This window comes from Simochromis diagramma, unplaced genomic scaffold (assembly GCF_900408965.1).
Source record: "Simochromis diagramma unplaced genomic scaffold, fSimDia1.1 OVJJ01000676.1, whole genome shotgun sequence".
NCBI classification, from domain to species: domain Eukaryota; kingdom Metazoa; phylum Chordata; class Actinopteri; order Cichliformes; family Cichlidae; genus Simochromis; species Simochromis diagramma.
The window spans coordinates 1,980,545-1,998,618 of NW_024387466.1; the positions used below are offsets into that span (position 1 = coordinate 1,980,545).

An 18,074-nucleotide genomic window follows, 5' to 3' on the forward strand; every position below is an offset into this window, starting at 1 on the left:
TATGTTATTTTATTTGCTGGTAATTCTCAAATCCGAAGGGAATACACTCTGAGGAATAAATGCACTCCTATTTGTGTTTCTTTTTTCAACAATGAGCAATCTTTTTTGTGACTCTATAGCACTGTATTTGCATTAATATTTATGTGTGTGTGTCATTATCATTTGTCTACTTTATGCACATGTTCCCTGCCCTCATTTAACCCTTGCTTTGTTAAAAATAAATATTATTACAAGCCTCTTATAGTCCATTAAAATGTACGTTCTATTCCAGCGTGTACCTGTTTTGAACTGTGACATCAGTCTCAAAAATGTTTTTTCCTGTAATTGCACTTGACAAACAACCCAATGGCCCAAGTAACTGTTTATTGACTTGTCTCTGTACAGAGTGGTGCAGCTTCTCACGGTGCAGTGCCACTGTAGTTGTTTGAGACACATAAGGTGCTGGCTTTGCACCCATCCCTACACGAGTGCCACAGTGTGTAAATGCAATGATCAATTTCAAATTTCTTGAGAGCTGCAGGGAATGCCAATGGTCACACAAACTAATCCATAACCAGAGAATCCAAACTTCTTTGCCTGCAGCATTTTCACTGGGCAGTATCAGCTACTGTTTGTTCCCTCTGTGCTCACATATTCTATGTCCCCCTGGCAGCAAAAGCTAAAAAAAGCCTCATAAAAAGATGAAGAAAATTGCTGTTTGTATTTGAAAGCATGTGCAGTGTGTACTCTAGTGTGCCTGCCTACTCCAGATTAGTTCAGTTACATAAGACATGTTATTGATACCCCCATTAGTGTTTTTGGATAGTTTTCATGTGTTCACATGAAATAAAATATAAGCTGTTAATACAATGCAATCAATTTTCTAAGCATATATGGATGCAATAGGTTTTGGTGGATTTCTAACAGGATATGAAAAAAAAATGAAGTGGGTACGTGGGAAAGGAGGAAAAAAAGAGATTTCCGCTGTGTCCTCTGATCTTGTTAATGAGAGAAGCCAGGCATCTGGTTATCTGAAAACATATATGTATTTGTTAATGTGTCTCAGGATAATGCAAACTGTGTTAATTCCATTTGGACCTGTAGCAGTGGCTTATTAGATTAATGCATAAATGTCATGTTTATCAGGTTTAGAGATGTAAATGGGAAGAATTAAATATATCCTTTAAGTCTACAAAGAGTTAGTGAACAAGCTCTCCCTGGCTAACAGAGAGCTTGTGTAGAGTTTGGAACAGAATTTGTGGCTGATTGCGACTGGCCCACGTGCCTTTGAGTGTGTGGGTGGTTTATATTAATCTAAGTGAATATTTGGTACTACAGTCATCTCAGAAAGTATTTGGACAATGAAATTGTGTTTGATACTTTGGCTCCATTCTCTTTCTACTTCAAATGTTCAACTAGATGATGCTAATGAGGTTAGCAGGTTTTTCATTTTAGAGTATCTTCAGTTTCAAATTAATATTCAATGAAGCACTCATTCTTTACTTTTTTATTTTATTGTTAGAGTCCTTATCTACCTAGAGGGACACAAGTGCCTCTCTATAAACAAGGGTCTTGTTATGAACAGGGGCCAGAAGCACTGAAGCGCTGCTCACCAGTTCAACCCAACAGCCAACTGCACTCCTCTCTGCCCTGCCAAGCTACACCACAACCAGCTGGTGGCAATCTTCAATTACAACACCTGAACCGCATTAACTCGTCAGCCCCGACCCTGAAAGCCAGCAGGTGCTCGAGGGAGACTCGCAGGGGCTCACTGTTACCTGTGGACAAGTCTCAGTTCATGTCACAGGAAAGGGGAGTTGTTTTATTCATTCGCTGCCGTTAACGATGTGGAAATTTGAGATTTGTAGTGGAAAATGGAGCTCTAATCAAAAGACTGAGCCTTCCACCCTTGAATCATGCATGTGCCGAATATACCGTAATTGATTGTCTTTTAATGTGCCAATAAAGTCATAAGCCATTCATGTAATAGGAGTTCCTAGCTTTGTGCAAAATAATAATTCAGATATGATGCAATTCTCATTAAAGTAATAGATGCCATCCTATATTTATGTGTTTCACCCTGTTGGTGAAACATTGTTAAAATGCTTTGCCTTAAAAATATGTCTTCAATATTTCAGTACAATTTAAATTTAAATTGGTTAAGATATTTGATGTCTAACAAAAAGGTTTTAATTGTGTAGTTTTTATGCACTTTTGGTACCAGCAATGTTTTCTATCTATTTATATAACAAAAAAGCTTATTAGGAAGTTATAATTTTAGTTTCTTTTATCATGTTTGGTTTAGATGATGAAATGATGAGCAGATGCAAGTTATATTCCCATTAGAATTCTTTGAAAGGCAACACACTTGGGAAGGATAAAAGACATTTGCTTTACAGTAATTGCACAGGAAGTGGACCTATTATCTGATTTAATGTGTACTTTTTCTTTTTCTTTTTTTTAAGAAACGATATCATTCTTAAAAGTGAACCCTCTATCATTCAGCCTCTCAGCCATTGCAAATTTTCCTTATAAAGCAAGTCATTATCACAAACTACAATTAATCTCACTCAGAGAATCTTAACATGTCTTCCATCTTGGTGGCAGAAAACCTCATCTTTTGAATTAATAAAAACGAAAACTGAAGCACTGGCTCTGTTTAGACAAGTACTTGTTCAGGTGAAAAAAATAACTTTATTTTTCAAGATTTCAACTAGAGAACTTTTGAAAGTACACAACTTTGAGGAATGTTAAAGTGGATTATATTTTGAGTGGCAGTAAGTAAATTTATCCTCTGTGTTATCATATAGCCATGTCTAAAGCTAGAGTTGGTGAGACCCTTCAAAGAGCAACAAAAGTGTTTAAAGAATTGTATTGGAGACAGATGTGCGATGGTTCATTTTGCTAAAATAGCACTGAAATCAACTGCTTTAATTCTCCTTCACATAGAATTAACACGCTGGAAATATTGCTCAAAGATTTTGGTTAAATTTGTAATTTTAACAAACCAGTTCGAGAGCTGGTGACTGTGAGGGCTATTTGAATACAGTGAACACACTGCCATGTTCAAGGAACCACTTTGGCTACATTCACACTGCAGGTCTTAAAGTTCAATTCCAATTTTTTGATCAAATCCGATTTTTTTGTCTGGTTTTCACACTACAAATAAATTGTGACAGCAAATGCGCTCCAGTGTGAACGGTTCATGGCCCTCAAAGCGGCCCGCATGCGCAAAAGAAGACATCATACACAACGCGCTCTGTTTACGGAAGTAAAAATGGCGGCTACAGAGTTAGTAGGTGTTGTTGCAGCAGTCTATCATTTCTCCCCATATGCTAATCAAGTCCAAAACCTCAGTTTCTGTCCATTGACTCGCTCCGTCTCCAGTTTCTGCCACCTTGCTTTCTTGTTTGTCTTCTCCGGCGCTAATAATTGGCGTCTGTCTTGTGTCAGTGACATAAAAGATTTAATGCGACATGACCATTCAAACAGCAGTCGCTTTCTAAAACATCAGATATGTATCGGATTCAGTACCACATACGAAAGTGACTAGGTCGGATTTGAAAATATCGTATTTGTGCTGTTCAAACTGTCATACCATGATCGAGTATGGGTCGCATAGGGTCAAAAAAGTCGTATGTGATGCGCTTTCGCCTGCAGTGTGACCGTAGCCTTAGACATGTCGTGAGCTTTGTGACATGTTGCTGGGCGTACTGTGGACATAAACACATGGAAATGGTCGGCAAAAATTCTAAGGTAGATTCTGGCATTCAAACAATGTTCAGGTGAGGGATGCAAAGCATGCCAAGAAAATATCCCCCACACAATTACACCAACACCAACAGTCTGCACCATTTATATGAGGTAGGCTGCATCCATTCTTTCTTTTTAGTTAAGCCAAATTCTACTCCTCCCATCCAAATTTTGCAGCAGAAATCAAAACTCATCATAACAGGAAAGGTTGTGATGAGTTTTGATTGTCCAATTGTACAATTTTGGTGAGCCCATGTTAATTGAAGCTTTTCCTGTTCTTAGCTGGCAGGAGTGGCATTGTAGTATATGCTATAGCCCATTTCCTTCAAGATTTGATGCATTGTGTGTTCAGAGAAAGCCTTCTGCATTTCTTGGCTGTAACAGGTGATTTTAGATACTGTTGCCTTCCTATCAGTTGTCTGGTCATTCTCCTCTGACCTCTAGCATCAACAAAAAGCATTTCTGCCCAAAGAGCCGCAACTCACTGCATATTTTCTGACCAATGTCTATAAACCCCAAGAGATTGTTACCAAATGACAATCACACTAAAGCAGCAATGTCTGAAGCACTCAGATCTGAAATCAACAACTATATGGCATTCAAAGTCTCTTAAATCACATTTCTCCTCAATCTGATGCTCAGTTTGAACTTGGGTAGGTTGTCTTGACCATCTCTAGATTACACGTGACGGAGTGATTAATTATTTGCATTAACAGGCAGCTGAAAAGGTGTACTTAATGAAGTGCATGGTGAGGGTTTAATTTTTTTTTTTCTCTGTTTTTAGAACATGTGAGGAGCTGACGGGCAAGGTTAAATCAATGATGATGTTGTACAAGAAACATACCAAGTGCACTTCTCCAGAGTACTTTTTCACTTAAAGCAAATGTCCCGTGATGATGATTCACTCTAATTTACTTCATCAATTTTAATGCAATAATAACCTGCTCAGTTAGTAAAAATGCTGGGAAGTAATATAAATTGGAGAGTTTGATCAGACTAAAAGACTTCATTAAGGACCGTCATTAATTCCACCTATATTTCAGTTATCAATCATTTATATAGCAATCGCCTTGAATGGATGAGCAAAAAAACTGCTGTGTGTTTCTGTCTGTACTTGAAATAGAAGTGTACACACATTGATGCAGATTTGCACTGATCATTCAGGCATTTTCTGCTCTTGTGAAATAACCGTGGCGATGTCTAGAACATTGTTTTGCCTATTTGAGCTTGAGCAAGAAAGGGAAAAACATCACTAGTTACAAGGCGATGTCTGATCCATATTACATTTGTATACACAGTACTAAAAGACAGATTTTTTGAAGTCATTCAATGGTATAGCAAGCATAGTGTAGACTTTTAGAAGCATAGCTCCCAGGTGCATGATTTATTATATGGAAAGCAGATGTAGCTTGGAAAGAAAAACATTGCTATTTGAAAGTATTTAATTGGAGACTGCATTTCAAGACAGCCAGCCCTGCCGCTGGTTTTATTCTAATTGCCAGCAGCTACGCACTTAATGAAGCGAGTGGTGAAGAGTGTGGGTAAAAGAGTGAGAGTGACCAGGTTTCCAAGGCAACAGCAGCGGTAGCTGAGTAGTGTTTTCATCTTGAGGAAAAGGCTACAGGAGAGCAGTGTTTCCCGGCGGTGCTTCCTGCAGCTCCATAATGAATATCTATACAGTAATAGATATATTTGTGGAAATGTTGCAGAGTTGAAAGATGCATGCAAACCTGTAGAGTAAGGCCTTTACAATCCACCAGAGAAACAATTTTCCTCCAAACTTCAGGATTAGACTTGAGTAGGACACTTCGCAAGTAGATTATAGCGTACAAGCTTTAAAGTAACTGCACTGGGCCAAAGCTTTGAAAGCCTTCTGTCTCATGGTTTTGAACAAAGAAATGGTCTAGTCATTTTTTTGCCCTGCTTATCTTACTGCTATATAGATCTGCAAACTCTTATGTATCCCTAATCAATTACAGACGTACACAATGGTTCACAATAGCGGTTCAAGTTTTTTTCTTTTCTTTTGCACTCCAGCCTAGGCTCATATAAAAGTTTGGTTATTTTAAAATATCATTTATGAAGAAATTACTCTCTCTTCCTTTTTGCCAATGGTCCGCATCCATGTGTGTCATGTGTTCCAAGTAGGACACAATATGCCCAGCAGGAAAACAGAGAGATAGGCAGAGCGTAGCCGATGTGTTGCATTAGCCTAACGGTCAGTAATGGATGAAATAAAGCAAAAACTTGCTAAAGGGAATATCCCCAAATCCCCAGTGATTCAGGGATGGCTTTTTCACTGTTTGAATAATATGACCTTGTAATATCCATAATTATGGCTGTATACAGAACTGTCAAGATTTTTAAGAGAAGACACTTAGATTTTAAACAAGCCAGTGTGAGCAATGAGGCAATAATCAGCTTGATGTGAACTAAAACAATATCAAATCTGATTCACAATGTCATTAAGCGTCATAAAATCTCTCATTCAAACTAAATCTATGTGAGAATTAAGCTGCACTCATAATATATACAAATACGGTTTACACAACCCTATTAAAAGTATTCTTTTGTCAAAAGTATTATATATTGCAAAGATTTTTTTTATTTCATAGAAAAACTGCATGAGGACATCTTGCAAAACAGCCTTGAGTTTGTATGTATGTTTAAATTAGAGAAGAATTATAAGTATGCATCACAATACCCTCAACTTTCTACATTTCACCAGTAAAATACATGCTCCCTAACTTGTGGCCAAACATTACTTACTCATGCCCTGTCATTACTCAAATAAATAATTCTTATTAATGGTCATGGCTCAAATTCTTAAGATTTCTTGTGAGTTCCGAGCTTGGTATTCACACTTCTTTATCCCACAAACAACCTCAGACGTTACCACAGGTGAAGCCAGGCTGCTGGACTGTTAAGAGAATCTGATCTGTATAACTGAATTATAAGTCAGGCTGCTCATGAGATATGTATGGAGTTATTGATTCAATTTAACATCTTCAATTTATCATCTTCCTAGCCCCATCTTCATATGATTGTCAATTACCACATGGTCTCGGGTCTCTCCCGTCCAATTCAAGTTGACTTCCCTGAATAGAAAAACACTTCCATGAGTCAAAAAGCAGATAATAACCATAATACTGAGACAGCACATCCCTCAAGTAGGAGGGTCTCCAGTAGAACATAGACACATTAATAATTGATAGATAGATAGATAGATAGAAAGCCAGCATCGCCAGACAATTTTAAGAAGCTCAGTTACTGCCACAGGAGAAATTTCCAGAAGCAAATAGGTCTTGAAGGTGGCAGTTATGTCATCTTTCACTACAACAGTGAAGGGAATGGCGAGCAGGTTTAATAGACTAATAAATTATAAAATGGAACCCTTACCCTGAGTCAGAATTCAGTGGAGAATGGAAATGTTGTAATGCCTGAGTAACAATTGAACCTGTGCTATTGAGATCACAAAACATCTGTGAAAGGTAAAGAAAAAAAAAAGCCGCACCAAGGATGTGGATTGTCTGGTTTGATGAAGTAGTTCTTAACTTATTGGTCTATCAAACACAGTGATGCAGTTTGTACATGCCTCATCAAAATGCTTCATTTTTTGAGTTTCTATTGCAGCAGTCCCTGCCCAGCTTTAAGGTTAGATGTTATTGATAATATTGGCTTTCTCTCACTCCCTGGGAAGCTGAGAGCTAAAATTAGCAGCAAGTTGAGCATGGCATCAGACCTGATAAACTCAGCAAAGTTACTCATGCAAGGTCTGTTTTGCACAAACAGTAAAAGAAGAGAATGTTGGAGTAAACAAATGCACATCATAAAACTCTTGCAAGAAAATAAGAAAAATGAGATGGGTGCAAGTTTTAGGTCACGTCAGATTTGTGTGGGCTTTTTGCTTAATTCTGCATTTGTGTGAAGAAAGCAACTGCCCCACGAGGCACCACATATGCCCCGACACTTTGTCAGCAAGATATTCTTTTGTCAATATTGCATTGTGTTGAAAGGGCTCAGATGTGACTGTAGAAGTGTCCACCACAACAAATTGTGTATGTCAAAGCATTCTGTTAGGAGCTGTATGAATAAATATGCAATGTTGCTCAGAGTTTCCTCTAACTGTGGCGGCTCTTAAGACACCTTAAGACATGCCTTAAGACAAGGTCTTGTAAAATCACAAACATGAATCCATCTCTTGCCATTAAATAAAAGGCTGTTAGATCTTTGCTTTCTTTGAGCTACGCCTTGTTAAAGCAGAACTCATACTTCATTCCAACATCCCTTGGAGTTTTCTCGAGTCCAGTACGATTTACTTTTCACTTTTAATTCTCCATCTTTGAGAAAAACTTACAATTATGCCTTGCACTTTCCAGAGCATGTAAGATTTCAAGGTCTCTATTAGACTTTATTTTGTGGTTCAAGTCAGGCCTTTCCCCCGTTTTCCAGTGTGCATTGTTCTCAACAATGCCCATATACCTCTGCCTCGGTTTTTGCTAAGCACTACTAGCGAGCTCCACGGGAGCAAAAAGGTTGAATCTACACCATATCCAAGAACATACAGTACACTGCATTCTCAAGAGACATGGACTTGTGATGGCCTGTAATGGTATGTGTAAAAGGCTTAAAAACTCAAGCCTTTAAGGCCCCTGCACAGTGTGTGTATATAGTGTGAATATTTTGAGAGTTTCTACATCTTGACATGGATATATCTTTCCACTTAAAGGCTAAAAGGTGAAAACGGAAGGAAGTAAAAGAGCGTTATGCTTCCCTTCCTTCGTAATTAGCCATTCAGTGCATCTAAAGTATTATACTCATTGTACCGGGTAAATGTGTTGCTTTTTTTTTATTAGATTATAGCATCGCATTCACATGGGTAGATCAAATGTTAAAGTGAATATGAAATTTTACTTGAAAAAGAAATATTTAGGAATGAAAACAGTGATCCTTAACACATCCAATTAAATGTGATTTTGTGAAATCATTTTATACTCAGTGTCCCCCTTTTTTTCTTTTTAGCACAGTTCACTGAGATAATCTGTGAAAAGCAAGAGTACAGTTATTCACTTAGCCATGTTAAATGATCTGTTTTTGCATACTGGGGGTGGGGGGCACTTGTTCGCCAATATCCTCAGCCTCCTTCCCTCCCTACGCTGTGTACTGGAAAAGAGCTTAAAAGTGATGGTCATATCTGAGCTCTCAGAGGGGCAACACAGATTCTGTTGAGGCTGTAGAACAGTGGACCAGCTTTTTACTTTCTAACAAATGATCAAGGGGGCTGGAAGTCTGCCAGTCCAATTTACTTTGGATTGGTTTGCAGACTAAAAGAAGGCTTATGCCTGGGTTACCCAAGGGATTCCATAGCTCTTAAGGAGTAAGGGATGTTAAAACCACTTCTGCCAGCTGTTATATTTGCATTTTAGACAGGATAGGTGGCAAACTTTGCCATTGTCTCAACTCCATTGGTGTAGTTTTTCCAGATGTGATTTCGAGACATAGCTTGAGAAAAGCCAGGAGATCTGCTTTCCAGTGTTTTTCTGTGCCTCTTTCAGGAGGACCTCCAGTGCTTATTCGAATGATTTTCAGCTGAGTGTAATACATCTAAATTTGAAAGCCACTGTTCTGCTCTGCCAAAGGATAGCACTCTCCTTTCTAGTAGAGGGGAATCATATAACATAAAGTATCAAACATTTCTTAAAATACTTGGTCTCAGGGGAAATGACAGCAAGAAAGGATAATGAGACGGTGAGAGTTGGGTGCTGTACTGTGCCTTACTGGTAAAGAGGAAATGTAGAGGTAGTTGTGCCACAAGACAAAGGTCTTGATTTATCATTTGGTCTCAGTGTAAATGCAGTGAGTAGCCATTTGAGGGAGGTTCACCTGATGTGAGTGCCCCTCACAGAAGTCTACTAAGAATAGCTAGCTGGGCAAAGGCTGACTGTTCTGGGTTTGGATGGCTATCCCCCTGGAGGAGTTGGGAGAAGTTGCTGAAGACTGACATTCATTGGGCGTCTGTCTCCTCCTTTGGTACCTTAAATGCACTGTGTAGTTTGAAGAGTGGATTCAGAGGGTACAGTATTATAGCCTTACAGAGCTGTTGGCATTACTATGAACTATTTGGAGCTTTTCACTGTCTCATCTTTAGGGCAGTCTCTTGTCATCTATATCATCCAACCCCTCTGGTAAATTCAGTGATTTTGTAGGATGTGGGCTTTCTGTTTTCAGGTGAAAAGACACCCCAGAAGAGTAGCTAAACAAACAAAACAGGGATTTTTTTGCTGTGCTGTTGGACACAATATTGTGTTTAAACCTTTCTCGATTAAATATGTTACGTTATTGTTGTTACCACATAATTAACTAATATGTATCAGATCAGCAATTGTATTAAAGTAACATACACTGTAGGTACACATAAAGAAAAAGAAAAATAGGATAGTATATATTTTTTTAATATCTATTCTCTCTGACTTCAAGCCATGGCATTTAAATATCTTACAGTCACATGCATATTAAAAACACAGCAGCAACCTTGTTATCCTTGCACTAAATGTGTCGCAACAAGCAATTTGAATGAATGTTCCTTCCTAAGTGCATGACTGGGTCTGTGTACTTCTGGCACATTGTTTTTCTAGTTGAAGTAGTGAACACAGGTCCTGGGACTTTCCTACTTCAACCTCCGGAATGCTTCCCTCTCAACATTCAGAGGCTTCCTGACTGAGAAATAAGCCGCCTGTTCCCGCATGACAAGAATACTAGTTCTTCTTAATGAGCCCAGGTCCTGGAGTGAGATGCATTTTACACAATGTATCTCTAAGGCTGCAAAACCATTTACAAAAAAGCAAAAAAAAAACCCAACCCCAAACCCTAACATCCAAACACTTGTTTAGCTACCGGAAGTGATGAATAATGACGACAAACAAAGAAAACACTGACAGTGTTCATTTTTCCCTGAAGTGATTTTATTACAAAGTTCATGAGGACTTACAGTATTACAAGAGAATTTGTCAACATGCTGAAACAGAACAAAGCAGAACACAGGATTTAACAAACTGGTAAGATAAGACAATCCACTGTTCACGATAAACATAAAAACTGATTAAGTCCTCAGGAGGTGGGAGCCGGTGAATGACTACAGTGCAGGCATAGAACGGCCACATTCACACTGACTCAGCAAAGGTCAATCCAACCAAGGCAAGATGTGCACATCTCAAGAAAACATGTTACAATTTTTATATGCCATCGGCTTTTCTCAGTACTTTTAGAAAGCTTCACTTGTATGTACATAAAACTGTACAAAAACATGGCATCACAAGCATTTTATCCTATATAAATATACCAACAATTAGGATAACAACTAGATTCTCTCTTGCAAAGACGTATTTTCAAGGCAATTGTCTTTGTTCTAGATGAACAGTGAAAAAATGAAATGTTCAGATAATTTCAGTTCGTTTGGGAGAGGGCCTTCTGAATATGAACCAGCACTGACATTTCAGAAAGTTAAAAATAAAGAAAAAAGAGTAAACAGTATCTACCAATTATCTTTGGAATTCATGCTAAAATCATTGCCTGCCTGACAGCAGGCACAGCGTTGTGGAGATCTATGTACACTACACCACCAACAGACTTCTTTATTTTTTTCACACAACCAGTTTGCTAAGAGTCTTTGATCAGTAAGAAAAAGAAAAAAAATCTCTTGCCAATTTCAGAACGGTAATTTGTCCATCTGTCCACAGAAATGATCACCATACAATACACACTACAGATAGGCAAAAGATACTCAAGTGAATTCAACATTAAATCAATGTTAAGTACAAATTAAACATTATTCAACATAGTTTCGAGTGTATTTAGGTGCTCCGTGATGTCCTCTTACTTGGATCAAGGAGAACTGTTCTGTGTCTGAGAAAGAAGTAACCACAGTTCATTCAGCATGAGTTCAAAAGAAAGGTCAAACCTGGTGATGTATTGTTCCAGAAGTGAGTAGCAGGAGGTCATTATTGGCTGGAGCAAGAGAGTCCAACTTATCAAGAGAGTGGGAAAAGAAACCCAGGCTTGTTTTTGTTTTGGACTTAAATCAAACTCTCGCCATCCATTTGGATCAGCAACCGACAGTTCTGACACATCTGCTAAAAGCCTATTTATTCCATATATATAGATATTTTTTGTGTGATCAAAGACACAAATCAAAACATGTATTCCAAATTTACATCGTGACACATAGGCTGGAGCTGAATCTGAATCCAGTCAATGCTTTTAGACAGATCGAGTTTTGACTGAAGCTATGTGACACTGATTTTATCCCTCATTGGTATCTTTCTCACTTGTTATTAATTCCAGGTCAGTGATCTTACCCGCTGTTTTCAGTTCATGAAGCAGCTAGCCACAGCTATGAGAGGGGAGCTCGGGAGAGCCGTGGGGGTTTAATCACAGTGTATCATGGCTGTTGTTTGAATTTTACGTAAGTCGCTAAATGGCTTTGAAAACAGCATAATGTGCTTTCTCCCCCTCAAGGCAGGATAATCGCCCACCTTATTTAATCATGGCCATGTCCAGTAATTTCCATATGTTTTTGCGTTAATTATTCTAAACGTGGCTTTCAATGGCAGCATGATGAGGTAAGTGCTGATAAAAAAATACCCCCTTTAACTGATTGTAGCTCTGTGGGTGGATTTGCATTATCTGGTGGGTGCCGTGTCCTGGGGTATGCTCACACATGCCCCAGCTCAGGACTTATTACTCACCCTAATTAGGAAATGTCCATTCCAGGCTCTTCCGCCCTTATTCAGAGACACAGTCTTACTGTGGAAATACTATACAGAGGTGAAAGGTATCTACAAATCTAATCAAATCAATGTTTAAATCAAAGACAACGACTAGCTCTTCGATGTTGTAAGGCAGGCTAGTGGAGTCATCATTAACACCCAATTACTGACTAATACATGGTGTCCTTCAGACACACAGTATCCTTCAGATTCACTTGGAAAATCTTTGCGAAGATAAATGAAGCCCATGGGCATGCCCTGTTTTTGTTCTCTGCTCAATAGCCAGAGGAGGATAAATGCCTAATAACTTATTAAGCATGTTGTCCTCAATACAAGGAAATATATAATTAACAGGCAGTTGCGGAAAGATTGAGCCTTACTCCTACCACTGTCACTGTATTTGCAGGTATTCATTTACTGAAATGAATTAAATATTTATTTCAGCTTTTATTGTTGGAATCTTTCATGTCAGACCAACATTGTTAAATCTCTCATTTCAGTGTGTATTGAATTCACCTCTGCAGAAGCATGTGTCCAGTGAGAGCTGACAATTAACATTGAAAATGGCACATACCACCTATCCAGTTCACATCATATTCACGCTCAATAAGTGCTCTATCTCTCTAGTGTCTCTCAACACTCAAGTGCCCTTTCCTGTAAATAATTCTTTAGGCCTTCATTAGATCAACACAAGTTCTCCTAAGCCGTGAGCGGAAAGCAGTATGAGTTTTAGAAAAAATGGACTGTGAATTACACAGAGAGCCCATCTGATTGTCACAACAGAGAAGAGCTTTCTCAACCGATACACTGGTATACTGTCATCAGCAGAGTAAAAAGCCAATCAGAACGTGTCTCGCGAGTACTCTGCGTTTGGTCATTGTGACTCTGGGGTACTGTGGCCAAGTCAACCGTTTTCATGATGAACGATAGGTCACAGTGCTGCGAGTCAGTGGGACATAATGTCAGTTTAAATGCTGCCACACAGCTCTCTCCACCAAGTGGAAGAGCTCTACAGGGAGCAGAGGTAAAGGCCATTCTACTATGATTAGGGGTCGAAGGGGGTGCGTGTGTGTGATTGTGTGAAGCGGATAAATGCCTTCCACAATATTGAGCTCCACTCCGGGAGATGGTTTTAATCAAGTTTAAACAGCAGCATAAAGAAAAGCTTAAATATGCTAAAACTCTGAGGCATTTTTTTTCAGCTTATGCCAGACAAAAATATATGTAGAACACACCATTCAAATGTATTTACAGCACTGTACATTAAGATAGACCATTTTATTTGATTGTTAGTCAAAAGTGTTAAGCCTTTTGATATGGCCTGACTGGCTGTCTATTAAATTAGATGTAGCAATGGCACAAGAGCACTGATCACAACTTTCAGTTTCAAGAGATCACTTCACAGAATGGGACTTTGCTAACTACAGTAATGATTAGGTTCAATCTGTGTTTCCTATTCATCTGACTGAATTGTATCCCATCAAGATTTTCAATAAATAAATGAGTGAGTGCATCAATTAACTTTGTGGAGTCACTCATAAATATGCTAATAAATTAATATTTTAAGGAGAAAATGAGAAAAGCAGTGATCGAATGGGTCACAGCCTATATTGTTAACTTCAGATTGGGCATTGGCTTCAATGTGTGGACAGCCTGTTTCTCCTTCTTGAGGGGAGTGTGTATTTTCTTTAATTGTGTATTGATCAGATGAATATGTTCCTCACAGGTAAATTTCTCTTTTTGGAGTGTGAGCAGAAGGAGAGGTGGGTGGAAACTCAGAGGCTACGCTCAGGGGCACCTCCTCTAAGGGGCAGTCCTGATTGGCATCATGACCACTGCTGGAATAGGCACTGCGGGAGGGCGGAAGGCGCGGCCGATGCTCCTCACCACCCAGCCTGGCGTTCCCATTAGCCAGGCGTCCCAGGCTCCCTCTGTCTTGGTAAGGCACGAAGGTGGAGAGTTTCGGGGGGTTCCTGGTCTTGCGTACAGGGGAGGGATGCCCAGGCATCCAGCAGGCGTCTGAATGGCCCAGTTCACTGCACTCGGTTGTGCAGTTTCCAGTCATTGCCACATCAGGGAGGGAGCGGATATCTGTGGGCAGGAGAGAGAAGAAAAGCACCATCAGAGGGAGTTTCACAGCGACAAACACTGGAGCAATTTTCATTTAAAAAAAAAAGTTGTAAAAAGGCATTTGTGAACAGAAATGGTGTCATTTGAAACACCCCGTGAAACCCACCCCCCTCCTTGAGATCTTTGCAGCTGTTGCTAAGCAGTAAGCAGCAGTTGCTATGTAGCTGTTGCTATGCACTGTGTAATGAGCACTACTGTGTGTGTGTGTGTGTGTGTGTGTGTGTGTGTGTGTGTGTGTAGCCCACGAGCTGATGTGATACATTCAAGAGACGGCATGCTGTGTCTATGTCATTTAGAAGTATCCAACAGCAGTTTGTCTGCTATGTTTGTAATATATCATCGTGTTGTTAACATGTTCAACAGCAGTGAGTTAATTTCTATTAGTTGTGATTTGCATGCTGCAACTGATGCTCCAAGCAGGTGTCAACATGAAAAAAAAAAAAAATACTACAGGAATGGACATAATGGAACAGCCACACATACTGGGGAAGTACAGTGTTTGGTTACACAGAGAATAGCTCGATCCCTCTGGGCAAAACCATTGCTGAATGAGTTATTGATTGACAGTACTGAAATGAGTTCCCCTGCCCTTGATTCTCATCAATTTTTTATTCAACTGTTCCTAATTAAATAAATGGGTCCACGACCCAGTGACCTCGTTTCACTGTGGAAGCTGTGAAATCTTCCAAAATAAGTTTGCTTCAGCTAGCTCTCGCAACTCACATGTTTCTCTCATGCTTGTAAAAGCGACAAAGGCCCCATTTATTTATTCATCGCTAATGTTCAGCTGCCAGGCAGCAGACTGGTTAAGCAAACCACCTGTTGACAAACTAAACATACAGCCCGTATTAAATTTAAATACCACTCAATTTATCTTTGTTATCCCTTCAGACTCAGCCTGAGATGGCCAGATCAATGTCTGAAGAGCAGACAGCTGAGATCCGCGTGTGCGTGCAATGTCGCTGATGTGTAAACTTTTGATTGCCGTGATAAATGCATTACTGCAAATGCCACAATAGTGACCACACCATCGAACGAGACATCCGTCGTGGGAGAGCTGTCTTGTTTTGCGGCTACAGGACGGCGTGCGAATGAGAGCAAATGTTCTTGTTGAGAAAGCAGAAAGCCCGCTGCTGAAAGAAGCTGGTGCATGTGAATGATGTAACCACAAGAGGTGACGTATTAGAGGCAGCGGTTCACAGCTAACAGAGAAAATGCCAGTTTGACTGTAAGCCTGTGAGACACAACATCAGTATTGTGCTCATGACCAGTGGCAAGATAATTATCTCACAAAAATGCCAGATCTCTGAGGCTACGGAAAAAAAAGAGAGAAAAAAGCACAGCATCTGGTTCAACGAAGATTCAGTCAATCAAAGGCGAAAGTGGGAAAAGCTTGTGTGCTAAAGATGTTAAAATCTCTGATGTTTACTAAAAATAAAAGCATGGCATCTAGCTTAATTCATTGTCCCTATTTGTGTCTAAAATATTCATTTCCCCTGGGTAAGCTACATACAATTACCTCTTTGTTTATTAAAATAATAATAATAATGATCGGGCATCTATTGTTGCAGTTAATCTCATTGTTCCTGTAATCCTAAACAGCTAGATGTTTAGGCTATTTAATACTTTCACTTCACAACTGAGCACTGTTCTTATTCATGCTTAATTACATCATTATGCTTAAGTGGCAAATTCCTATATCTGTTTAGTAGGTCAGTGTCAGCGAACTAATATTAATTTCATAAGAATGAACAACACTTTTATGGTTGATTAAGAACAAGGAGCTACAATAAATGAGGAATGCGAGCATGTACACGTTGAGGTGTGTGTGTGTGTGTGTGTGTGTGTGTTTATTGCCTCATGCAAGATGACTGGAGTTTCATTTTCTCAGTTCCGCTAAGAGCATTGTCTGTATGCATCGCTGCAGCAAAGTGGACTCTTGCTACAAAAAGATGTTCATGGGAAGAGAGCTGGAGAGAGGGTTGAGGAGTCTGTTTCTAAGCGCAGGCACAGTTGTGTAGGAATCTACCCCAAAAGGATTTCACACTTGATTAAAACCTCTCCACAGCTTCCAGGAGGTTTATGCCACACCAAGAGGGCCTCGTGTTAAAATCAGCACAGCTCCACATCTACGAATTACTGTACAGGAAAAAGGAAAGACTTCACTGTACTGGTTTCCGAGAGACTTCACATGCCACAACTGGGCATGTTCCTTATAAATTAGGCATTGCCATTATGTGTCTGCATATAGGACCGCAAACTCCTGAAATTCACAAATGTCCTGTTGGTCTGTTTAATTTATGATTTCTCTTTGAACTCAGTAGAGATAAATGCCATATAGGGGAACACTGAATACTGTGACGTCTTCACTCACTGTCAGGTTGGTTATTGACTTCAGGTCGGCTGTATTTTTTATTTTTTTACAAAATATAATGTGGAATTATTTAACTAAAAGAAAACATGTAATGCGAAATGATGCCATGCACCACTGACAGGAATTAGAGCACATTCTGAGCCACGCTCATCATCATCAAGGGCCAGAAAATCAGCAGTGACAGCTAAATACACGACTAGCTTGCCAAAGTCTGCCATTTTCTTCCGACGGTGCCAAAGTACATATCACACGTCATTAAGCGAGAACATACAGCAGATACTTTAATGTCAGATATTTTAGTAGGCCATTACCTTGACTGTTAGTGCTTTATCTAAATTTCATATGGTTTTATTTATAATCTAGCTTTGACATACAAGCTGTTCTTAATGCACAATTTAGCGAATAGCAGGGGTATATTCAACTTCAGCTCGCTGTGCTGCTGCATGCTGTCATTAGCACTCTGCAGTGCGTGTCATTCCCAGCCACCCATGTCAGCTCAAAACAGTTTTTAACGTGCAATAATAATGGATTAGTTATTGTGTAGTGATGACAGAATGTTATGATAGTGTGTCTCATTTGTGAAAGCACAAATTTTTACATTTGCTTCTACTGACCTTTCTGTCACACTCAAATCCATTTTCACACACACACACACACACAAAATCAATATTGGTAATTATACTTTTGTGTTCGCCTTTTGCTGTGGCCATTAGCCATCTGTAGCTGTACTACAGTCCACTTACAGTGTGGCACAAAACTGTCCACTCTGTGCATCAAAACACACTCCCACGCTTAGCTGAAATGATCATTGTTTGAATATTTGGTGGACACAATGAAGCAAATGGGTCAACCACAGGTTGAAGGAGCAGCCAAAGGCGCAGTGGGAAAATAGGTATTTTCTCACCCACTCAAGCCTGTTTTCTGCTGTACCTATACCTGAAATAAATCTGCTCACAGTCTGGAACAAACCCTTTAGAGTTTATAGTCGTGTATGTCATGGATGGCGAGCCAAGGTGGACAATTGAGAACAGATGGGCAAACCACAGCACTATTATGCCAGTGGCTGAAACAGG

The 18,074-nt window shown here is 39.4% G+C and overlaps 1 protein-coding gene across 3 annotated transcripts in view; it reads right to left on the reverse strand.

Moving 5' to 3' along the window:
* Positions 1-10,672: 10,672 nt before the first annotated feature.
* pcdh1a (protocadherin 1a) overlaps positions 10,673-18,074 on the reverse strand; it is a 112,205-nt gene continuing 104,803 nt past the window's right edge. For all 3 annotated transcript variants that reach the window (XM_040014629.1, XM_040014628.1, XM_040014627.1), the window contains one exon: positions 10,673-14,588. In XM_040014629.1, coding sequence (XP_039870563.1) covers positions 14,218-14,588 — 371 coding nt within the window. In that variant the 3' untranslated portion in view covers positions 10,673-14,217. The remainder of the gene's footprint in view (positions 14,589-18,074) is intronic.